Raw genomic sequence first — 11,776 nt, forward strand, 5'->3', positions numbered from 1 at the left:
TTATTTCTTCTATGTGAACTATTTCACTAGTTGATCAATGACTCTTTCATATATATGTATTTGTGTGTCTTTATTAGATTAGTACTATTACTCTTATCTTAAATGATCACTTTTCTTTCCCTTCGGTGAAAGAACCTTGATACATTCTACAACTAAAAATTCAACAAGTTGTATTGATCACTTGTTCATTCAAAAGTACATGTACATTACTCTCTTGGTCTAACCATTGCAACCAAGGAAAATATTCAAGAATCATGGAAATCTGGTATTCATTACAGAAGGGATAATATTGCAAATAGTGAGAAGTCTAATTCAAACTTTTCATTAGGTATACTCCCTTGCATGTTGGCCAGATCCATGATTGTCAACAAGTGGCAATAACATAAACATATGGAGGCTTGAGCACGTTATACAAAGCACATAAAGGAAACAATATATAACAATAGCACAAGGAAAAATTATTTGGAAGCATGTGATGTGAGTGCTATAGATAGACAAAGGCAAGTACATTGTAGAGGGTTTCAAGACTTATATGCAAGAATACCATGAGCATGCATTAAATTGAAGCGATTGTAAGGAAAAAAAGAAGACTCACTAAGGAAATAATATAGATGTCAAAGAAGAAGTGGGACTTAAGCCATTACATTTCATCTCTCTTGGATATTGAAAAGGTGTTTTGGAAACAAATGATGTTGGAGTTATAGTGGTACCATGGAAATCCAAATGGTTTGTTACGTTGCCAAAAAAAAATTCTTATCATTGTATTTCAACCTAATAATGTGAAAAAAGGATCATGATGGATGAGAAATAATAGAACACAAAAAATGGATTTCACAACAATGTTTCAAAGATAATGTGCTTCTACCACGAAGTGAAAAGTTACATCATCATCACCAATGAAAAGGAATACTGAGCCATCTTAAGGCTACTATCTTAGGGCTATAAATTCTTACCTTTTACTATTTGTGATACTTTCTCATTTTTCATTGAAGTGTATTGTTTTTTATGTTTAATCAATGATTGTGTGTGCCTGTAAGATTGGTATTTTGAAACAGTCTCGTACTGTGCTCCCTAGATGTAGGATCTTAGACAACAAGGCAATCAAGGGCAAGGAGAAGACACCATCAAATTCTAAGAGAACTATGCCTTCTACAAAAGGACTTGTTAAGGCTTACTAAGTATACTTCAAGAAATTATGAAGGAAGGGAAATGAGAATGAACAAAGATATCGAGATGAAGGCTACAAAACTAGGGCTTCAACCAACAAGAAAATTGGCTCCATATAGAAACCCAAGGCACTATGTCAACCTTAACGACAGATGAAGTAACAATCAAATCGACATTAAATATAGAAGATGAACACCATAACCTCATTCAACAATTCATTGGAGGGTCAATGACTTCATAGCAACATTTACAAGAATAACTCTAGGGTTTCCAATGACAGACTTATTCCCCTCATAAATCCTCTTTCGTCATAATGCAAATGTTTCTCTCCATGATGCTAATGGATACATAGATATTGATATAAGAATGTAATAACCATTAGATAGTAGAAAGTCATATTGAAGGCCAAAAGTCATGATGGTAGGTGAACAATCACAATAGCTAAACAATCACTTCACCTCTATAAGTATACCGTCATGCCTCATTTGAAGGGACTATTAGCACTTGAACTAAGACTAGGATTAGATAGCTTATCTATGCTTGAAGAGATAGAGGAAATAAGCTCTTGATAGCTAGTAGGGTGAGTTGTGCGAGGTTAGGGTTTTGCATTAGATAATTGTATGAGATTCCCATGTTGCAATGTTGGTATTTGATCAATTGCAGGACATGTAATTATATTCACAACAACATTAATAAGAATATATTTTCTTTTAGCATGGATTCCCATGCATATTTATGATGGTCCTACTAGCTTTCTTGTATTTCCATCATATTTTTATATGTGATTCATGTGAGCATATTTTAATGAACTCATTCTTAGGTTATGAATTTCATGTCCGCTGTGAATCTGTGCTTACATATTCCACACAATGTTAGTGACCTATTGTGAACTGTTTTGCAATTATCCTTTAACATGTTCTTGTTCATGAATATCTTAGACAATTTTAGCTCATTAATCCTTCTCATGGCTTGCTTCTTGTTGTTTTTGTTGTTATTTTCCTATATCTTGTTCTACAGTTTTTCAATCCTGGGATGAACTTGTGCTCATTATTCGGGCATTGGACTCTTTCCTCACTCTAATATATCCTAATTTGACAGCCAAGAGTGAAACCAACATGATAATATTTGGGCCTACATAGGGGATGGGGATCCTATCCCAAATGGTGTGATGTATAATTGGGACTTCACACTAGGGAGGCCCCATAGCTATTTGTGGTACATTCAATCCTCTCAATAGGAAGGTGGAATAGTAAGGCCAAAAGCCATGACTAAAAAATTATAATGACCTTTATGAGTTTTAAATGTTGTTTTGAGACTATCTTTTTTCTTCATTCTAATTTGATGATTTCTTGAATGACGATCCAACTTCGCGAAGTAAATTGATCCATGTAGTTCATCCAACAACTCGTCAATGACAGGGATTGGGAACCTTATCCTTAATAATGAGCTTGCTGAGATATCTATAATCTAGACACATACACCACGATCCATCCTTCTTTTGCACCAATAATTTTCTAGAAGAGAAATCAATTTGGCTAGGTTTAATTGTACCTACCTCTAACATTTCTGCAACCATACATTCAATTTCACTCTTTTAGGTATAAGGTTATCTATAAGGTCTCATGTTTGAAGGAAAATTTTCTAGAATCAAGTGAATAACATCGTCATGATCACGAATAGGTGGGAGACCTTTGGGAGTCTCAAATACCTTGGAATGGTTGTCAAGGACTATTGGGAGATATGGAGAATTGACAATTTAGATTTTTAAACATCTAGTGAACATAATTGTTCAATTACCCCTCATTATTCCTTCTTCAGAAGATTTTCCATGCCATTAGAGATGATTATATTCCTAGTTTTCCATGTGATACCCCTTAATTGAATTTCCTCTCCTTCTAAGAAAATATCAAGGAAATTTCTTGAAAAATAAAAGTTATCATCCTTGTCGTAGGGGGACAATGCAAATGGCGATAGAAGTAATATAAAATATGTGAAAATAAGACATTCATGTTTCAAATCACCCGGGTTTGACCCAATTCATAGAGAGGGGGAAATTTCATAGATCCCTAGAGGTTTACTAGTAGTTACATGTTAGGTAGGCTACCATGTTCCTCTAGGAGATGAAAAAATAAAAAACTATCGTCCCTAAATATCGTAACCACTAGATTCCTAATACAACTTAACCCCACCCATTGGAATGGAAAACATAGAGATATTCAATACATATTCCCCCATGGTTAGATTGATATTATGGCCCTTGCCTAAGAAATTTGTAGTTCCTAAATTTACCACCATCACTTGACACTATAGTGCTAGATATAAAAAGAAATTCAAACCCTTGGTTATCTTACAATGATTGAAATTTTGAGTACTACCTAAATCAGTAAACATTATTTCCTTTTTCTTCTCGATATACCTTTCTATCTTGGTAATTTGAGGAGTGGTAAGTCCCTCCAATACATTACAAGATATGGTCAGATTCATTTCTTATCCTTCATTCCTTAGGGTTGGTTCATGGTGTATATCTTATTCTTTTAATGTTTCGTGTTCCTTGTTTTCCTTGTCTTCACAATCTATGTAAAATAATTTCTTCTCAACACACCTATTAGCTTTACCATATTTTATATCATAACTGAGACAAAGCCCTTTTGCCCCTTTTTCCTCCAGTCATTTTGGTGTCAAAATTTTAGATTTTGGGAAGTTAGGAGAGACAACACCTCCATATTTATAGTTGTGAGTGGTAAATGTCTTTGTTGCGAAAATTTTTCTTTAAAGTTTTCTTGCTACCTTGAATGCATTCTCCAATGAATTAGGTTCCTAAAGGCAAACCTCATCTTCAATATTTCCTTTAAAGTTCTTATGAAGACATCAATCAAATGCTCCTCTTGAATATTAATTTCCTTGATATCCAGTATTTATAACTCTTCAATATGCTCCCCAACTAAACCCTTTTGTTTGAGATTTATGATTTAGATAAAGAAGGTATTAGTTTTTGTATCCTTATAATGTGTTATGCATTTCTACACAGAAAAATTCCAAGTGACTAGTGCTTTATGAGAACAAAGCCATCGATACCACACAAATTTATTGGGTTCTAAGTATAAATATGCAATGTGTACCTTTTGTGTGAGGTGCACATAGTGTAGATCAAATAACTGCTCCATTGGTAGTATCCATGTTAACAAATCCTTGCCATCAAACTTCCTTATATTGATCTTTGGAATGTGGTGGGTCTTAAACCAAACATTTGAGTCTCTAAAATCATAATTCATATTCCTTTTGTCATCATCATGACTTTCATGGAGTACCTTGTCACCACTAGGAAGCATTTATTGTAGCAACTTTGTCAAACCTTCCTTCAAACATTGAAGGTCCCTTTTCATTTCTATTTTTAAACCATCTTTCAAATTGTTATCACAATAATCTTTGTTTATAAAGGTTTTTCTAGAAAAGGTTGACACTTTTTGCGTTAACACTTTTGATGTAATAAATAGGGAAATTAATGATAGCAGGGTTATCAACGTTTTAGTGATATAATATAGTCTGCTAACGAAATTTGTTGACAATGGGATCATCAACAATTTTATTTTCACTGATAGGCCAACCATCAACGTCAAAAAAGTTTTTGAAATTTAAAAGGTTGTGATTATTCTAACCACTATCTCGTCAGCAATATCATTAAAACGTGTCTCTATCTAGCTCGAAGGGGTAAAAAATTACTCGTTAATAAGTGTTCTTGGTTGCTATGAGTAAATGCTACTGTAATAATTTTACCGGATCATATGAAACCGATTTGTAATTGTCACCCCAACTTTGTAATCATTAACGTGCATAGCTGTAATATTTCATTCCGCATGTCAAGATATTTTACCATGTACAGTCAATAATCTTTGTTTTTAGTTTGGAGTTAATCACACATGGCATTGTTGAAACTGCTTTACTCACAAGGTTTCAGGATCAAATCTTGAGAATAGCACATAGCGCAATGGGAAAAGGAGGTAAAGAAAATCGTTCTGATCCCAAATCACTAGATTTGTTGGATGTATATCCTAATATCTAGCAATAGTTTCAGCAAGCCTGTTGGAGTGAGTTTTTCCACTGCTGCACCGACTAACACAATATAGTGGCTTAGTATTTTTCTAAAAGTTTTGATGGGAACTGTGCGAACATTGGGGGTCTTTATTTTACAGTTACAAAGTAGTCAATTGGTGAGGCCACAACCTTACCAATAGATGGAGAAAGATTTTTTCACAATCACGTGTTGGAAGGGATTGATGTCCCTATCTTTTTAAAGAGGAGTTCAAGGGTCAGAACTGGAGGGTTGAAGCTAAGAGGGAATGGTTACAAGGAAAATACCACGCCCTTCTTCGATTTTGTCAGCAATACTTCACTTGGGAAGGGAGATTCAATTAGGTAAACCTTTATCACTTATAATTCCTTGCACACATAGCTTTTCAAGTTAGAATTAATCCCTATTTTCATCTACTAGAAAGTCTTAGGCATATGGAACCTAGGTTAAGGACTCAAATAAACCCCTCATCCCATTTCATATATCACAAGTCCCTCATCAAACTTCTAATTTAAAACCAGCTAGCTAAGGTAGGGAGGACTTGGAGCCACTTCATGTTTTGGGGAGGTTTTGCAAGCTCAACCACCTAAAAGGTAAAGAGGAAGGCAAAAGACTGCTAAAAAGGGGAAAGGGACCCAAGGAAAAGCCCCTATTGGACCAAATGCTAGCCAAAAGGACACAGGGGTCCCTTCTACATCCTTTGGCCCTAAAACCCTGAAAATCTACTAAAGGAGTGCTAGGGTTGGTAAGATAGACCTTGCATCCCCCGTAAGCATATCCCCTTTTATTAGTTCTCCCCAGGTGACGATTTCACCTGTTATAACATCCCCTATAGGCAATAAAATACAATGAAATATAAAAGTCAAAGAAATTGAAGTGGAAAGTCAAGTTGAAGAAGAAGCATTGTTTCCAGTTTTTGAAGGAGGCAAAAAGCCGCACACTAAGCCAACAAACAAGCTAAGGATTAAAATTAAACTAAAGAATAACCCAGAATTGGATTAAAAAGTGATAAATGTAGTTGATATCCCTCTAAAGGACGTAATCATTAAGAAGAAGAAAGTTGTAGGCTCTAAAAAGAGCGAAGAAGCTAAAAGGAAGCATCCTATGGAGACAAGGCATAGTAAGAAACAAAGACTGAAGAAGGTGGATGTACGTCTCAGGGTATGTAGTACCCTCAGCTAGGAGGCTTGGGGGATAAAGCTTAAAATTTTGACTATCTATTTCACAAACAAGGGTTTTTGTTTTATCACTAACAATCAACCTAACAGTTTTTCACATAAACCAGAATAGTTGGGATGCTGACATTCTCATCATCAGGGATTTTGGTGAAGCTGACAGTTCTACTGTCAGCTATTTTGAAAAAAAATTGTATCTCTTCTGATAGAAGATGATTTAGGGATGAGATCCGAAAACCTTACTATCTGCAGTTTTGAAAGACAAGTGTTGACATCTCTATTGTTAGCAATTTTTGGAGGAGATAACATTCTCACTGACAACGAATTGTGAAAAGAAAGTGAAGAAGAAGTACAGGAAACCAGTGTATCAGTGAAATGAAAAATTTAGAAAACAAATAGAGCTGACGGGGGTAGTACCAATATTTTTACGAAGGAGGTCTGAACGAAATAAAGGATCAAACATATAGCTATTTTTGTTGGAAAAATGATCATGTTTTGCAAAGGGATTAATTTTTCTATCTAGGATGTTGTGCTATCAATTAGGGACCTCTTTCTATTTTCAAAGAAGATAGTTTGAAAGATAGGTGTATATATCAACATATTTTCCAACATATATCTTTAGGAAAAAAATGAATGTAGTTAAGTTTTTCTTCACATGCATGAACTTGGATATATTTAGATATTTCTAAATTATTCTAATTAATCTGAAGACTATTATTTTGTAATAAGTTGATGTAAGGTGTATAAAGACACTTTTAGAAGAGTGAAAAAGGGTTAGATTTCACTCAAAACATTTGAATTCTGGTATATTTGAGAAGTCTTAAATATATTGTAGTTTTTTATTAATATTTTATAGGAAATTAATTTGTTATAGTTCCCTGTCAGTTTTCTCTTTGTTTATAACAAAAAATTTTAATGTTCGGAAATTTTAGTTTATGAGATATAGATTCACTTATTCTCTTTCTCATAATTCTCAGCCATTAGTGTTTGTTACCTCAATCAACTATAATTTTGTCTCTCTTTAGTTATTTTCTTCCAAACTCTCAATTTGTAAAAGGATTTGTTGCTATCATGATTTTTGTATCCTACTCATTAGATTTGTAGCATTACTTGTTAGAATGAGACTCCATGCCCAATGGTGTGTTTTGTAAAAATCCCAACCAAATTTTATTCTATGAACTAAATCTAGCCATAAAACTTAAAAGGAGAAAGATTCTACTATAGTTACCTTCGGGTAGTTGTGTTTTAGGGAGAGATCCCTCTCTGGATTAAAGGGCCAACTTTCAGCCTAAAAGAGGTTCAAGGTTACCTTAGGGTTTTCCCTATCTATTGTTTTACCTAAGTGATAACATTTTGGAACCATTGTCGGGGATTGAAAGACATATTTTTCCCCGATGATTTGATTGTTGAAGATGAGATCTCTGAGCGAAAATAGAGATTTGTATATCAATTTGGCTGCAAGATGTTTTCTTTGGCGGCTCCACATTACAATCCGAAGGGTTATTATAGATGAAGTTCTGGCTCATACATGTATTTATACTCAAACGAAAATTGATCCAAATCCACATCAAGTTTTTTCAAGCCCAACAGAATTGTTAAAGAACAAATCTTTTAAGGAAAAAGGTACGGTCAATTTAGAAATATCATCCTCTCTACTTGCAAAGCTTGAAGCTTTTGAAGACTTGGTGTTAGATACTAAATTTGGAAGTAATTTTCTTAGATATAAGTTTGAAAGTAGTATATCATATATTGTTCTTTATCCAACATAACTTAAGACCTTTACTCTTGGACCCTCTATCCCAGAACTAGAACTGTTATGACAAGATTTTGAGATTTGGTCTCATTTTTAGAAATTAGAACATAAAGACCAGGAACTACAGGAAGCTACTACTAGATCTCCAACTTTTCCTTATTTCATCTCATATTTATTTGCCTCAAATACTCATATTTCCTCTATGGGTGTCCAAAGGCCTATTCCATGAACTTCTTTCACAATAGTCCCAGTGCTTCCAACATCCATTTTCCTAACTCCCGTTGTTAGTGTAGTCTCACATATCAACCCTATGGCTGTCGTATATGCACTTTTGGATCTTGGAGGTCAGATCCATGACCTCCCTTTTAATTATGTACAAAGTATGATTTAGTTTGATGTTACTAGATATTATACAACTCAACGGCATCTAGACAAGCTCAGTGAATTTATAGATCTAGAATGTAATGCCCCACTTAAATCTTATCCTACAAATTGTGTTAATATTTACATTATCTGAAAATATTGAGGAATATTGGTCTAAAATAAATTTATGATTTCCATTATTCAAATTCCCCAATGTACCCTCACATTTAATAAGGAGAAGACAAAGTCCTCTCCATCTTATCATCAATATATATTTATTCATTTCACATTCCCCAATGTACCCTCACATTTACTAAGGAGGAGACATGGTCCTCCCCATGTAATTACACTTCACATTCCCAAATGTACTTCCCCATTAAATTCTCAATTTTAAATTCATATCACAATTCCAAATGTACTCTAGCTTGGAAGAGAAGTCAACCACTTCACATTCCCAAATGTACTTCCCCATTAAATTCTCAATTTTAAATTCATATCACAATTCCAAATGTACTCTAGCTTGGAAGAGAAGTCAACCAAGGATGGGTGAGAGTTAATGACATTTAATGAGAGGTGGTTGAGGAAAGAGGGTATAAAAGGGAAGGGGGAAGGAAGAAGAGGGGGGGGTTGGAGTTTTGCTTAGGATTGTGGAGGTTGGTTGTGATTGTTTGGCCTTGTTGTGATTTTGGGAGACCTTGGAAACCTTTGGAGGTTTCTTGGGTTTGAGAGGAGAAAAGTATCATTACCTAGTTTTGCACATTCTTTTGAGGACACACTATATCTGGTTGGACTTGGGCACGGAGGGCTAGGGAACCTGTGGAGGTTTCCTGGGCTAGGAATTTATTTCCTAGTTGGCTGGGAGGTAAATCCGGTTGGGTCGTCCAGAAGGAGCGTGCAGCAGGAGCTATCAGACAAAGGTATCGTCATCAACCGCCGGAACAGGTATTTTTCCATGGACTACTCTTGTTAAGTTGATATCAATGGAATGCTCACCTTAATTTATGTTGCTTATGATAAAATGATAAAATGTTAAATGTTTAAAGCTATGTGAAAAGGTGAGCAAGCTCCTTTGTTATTTATAAATAAATAAAAATAGATATGTTAGTGCATAACGAAATAAAGGCTCTAATAATAGGATTCGGGTTCTTACACATGGTATCAGAGCCAAGTTACAAACCCTTTGGGATCTTATAGGCCCTACAACTACTTTGTGTTTTCTATCCTCTTGGATATAGGATCTAAAAAAAAAATATTGCAGGCTTCTTCATCTCTGCCTGCATTACAGAATGCACGAACTAACAAACCAGAAGTGACATGATCAGGTGCACAACCATCATCAATCGTCAGATCTAGTATATTTTCAATACAACCCACATGACCTAATTTGCTGGGTTCACCGAGCAAAACATTGAAAGTCACTGTATTTGGTGAAAATCCTTCACTCCCCAAATATTTTGGGAACTATACGAGGAACAACTGCCTGAAGTAGTGGGATGCCAATGCATTGCGAGTCACTGCACAGTGCACGCACGCTGGCATTTGTTTGGGTTTCTACCTTATGCATAAATATGGTCCAATGAATGCCACACATGTTAAACTTCTTTGTACCTTGTTCATTGCTCTCGGAGGGACTCATACATACTTCTTTGAGTACGTTATTGTTCTTTCCATTTCAGCACCTTGGTGATTTTGCGTCTTTTTGGGTTCTTGATGATGAGAGTTCATTTCAATGATCTTGTAATAATTTTCAGTAATTGTCTCTTCCCTCATCCAACACTTAAACATTTAGACACTTGGAAAATTGTCCATTGGATGTTTAACAAGGCTGAAGGCTTGATGCTCCTTGATATCCACTTTCCTGGAGTTCTTAGAGAATTTCACATGTTGGGGGTTGAAAGTGCAGTCACAGCCGCTGTTCGGGTTCCCAAAGCCTAAGACAGATCTTGCCTTCTCAAGTAATGCTTTCTTGAAGGCTGATATACTTAGCCAAATTTTTAATTCCTTAGTTATGGAAATCTTGCGTGTGATTGCAGTTTGCAATTTCCTGAAAATTTTTCTTTCTCGCCTTAATCAATTTTGATACCTCCTTGGGTTTCTTCATATTTGCTTTTTGTCTCTGTCATGTTTTGAATCTTGTCATCCACTTATCTCTTGTTTGGATCCATACTTGGTGCTTTACTGCATTTCAGTTGGGGGGGCTTGGCAATCAGGTTCCCCACTAACTGCAACTTTTCAAGTTTCTGGAATAACTATTCCTGAGCGTTCCATAGTGAAATTTTGACTACTTGGTTTACATTCCATCTGATGCTATTACCATGAACAGTAGTCAGAACAAAACCTGCTTTAAAATATTCACATCAATATTGCTGTTGTTTTTTTTGAGAAGGAAAACACACACACAGAGATCTGCCTTTTCATTAATCTTAACAAAAAGGACAGCAATGAAGTGCCACTTCATCTGGTGTCCCATGATACAAATAAAAAAAAAAACCTATCCAACTAGGATACGGCATCATCAATCATAACATCCTCAGTGATCAAGCATAAAGACCTGTCAAGGTTGCTACCCATCTGTGCATTAAATCCTCAAAGTTTGTCTTTCGACAGTCCATTTCCCGCGAGTTTCGAGTAAACCATAAGAAGGAGCATAGCCATTATACTTGCAGCTCCTCGTCGATTCTATGATGGCGTCCTCTACGTTGATTGGCGTCCGGAAGCATTGGAAGGAAGAAGCATCCCCATGACCGATGGGAATCATACTCTTTTCAGGACATACTCGGGCTAACAAGTAGGCCAGCACACCGCGTATGCTGCTGCTGTATTCCAATAACACAGGATTGCACCTGGTCGCCTCCTTCTTCACATGACCATTGCTACGCTTCAAACCAGACCCATTGCTAACACAAACCTGCTCACTCGCCATGGCTGAGACCACAATTACAGTATATTATGAAATCTGAATGACAGAAATATGTAATCACACTTGTCAATATTGCTGTTGTTACCTATTGAATAAATTTTTAACCCAAGAAATCAAAGATTCAATTTCTGGGTGTCAATTTCATTATCGTACATCCCACTTGAATGATCAGCTCATCAATAGTAATTAGAACAGAACCACACACATCAATATTGTTGTTATTACCATAGACTAATTTTTGAATCTAAGAAATCAAAGATTTGGTTTTTGATCCATGAGAATTGGGAATTAAATCTAGCTTTTTGAAAGTCAGCGAATCACAAATCACC

General features: G+C 35.5%; 1 protein-coding gene across 1 annotated transcript; it reads right to left on the minus strand.

Annotated features, from left to right (window-relative positions):
* Positions 1 to 10,670: 10,670 nt before the first annotated feature.
* Positions 10,671 to 11,512, minus strand: LOC149151279 (S-alkyl-thiohydroximate lyase SUR1-like). The gene has a single exon (XM_089445172.1). It carries the CDS (start codon positions 11,448 to 11,450, stop codon positions 11,106 to 11,108), a length of 345 nt encoding a protein of 114 aa, XP_089301298.1. The 5' UTR covers positions 11,451 to 11,512; the 3' UTR covers positions 10,671 to 11,105.
* Positions 11,513 to 11,776: the final 264 nt, after the last annotated feature.

The sequence above is a fragment of the Pinus tabuliformis genome, chromosome 9 (assembly GCF_031772625.1).
Source record: "Pinus tabuliformis cultivar Carrire ecotype Pingquan chromosome 9, CPIR1, whole genome shotgun sequence".
Classification (NCBI taxonomy): domain Eukaryota; kingdom Viridiplantae; phylum Streptophyta; class Pinopsida; order Pinales; family Pinaceae; genus Pinus; species Pinus tabuliformis.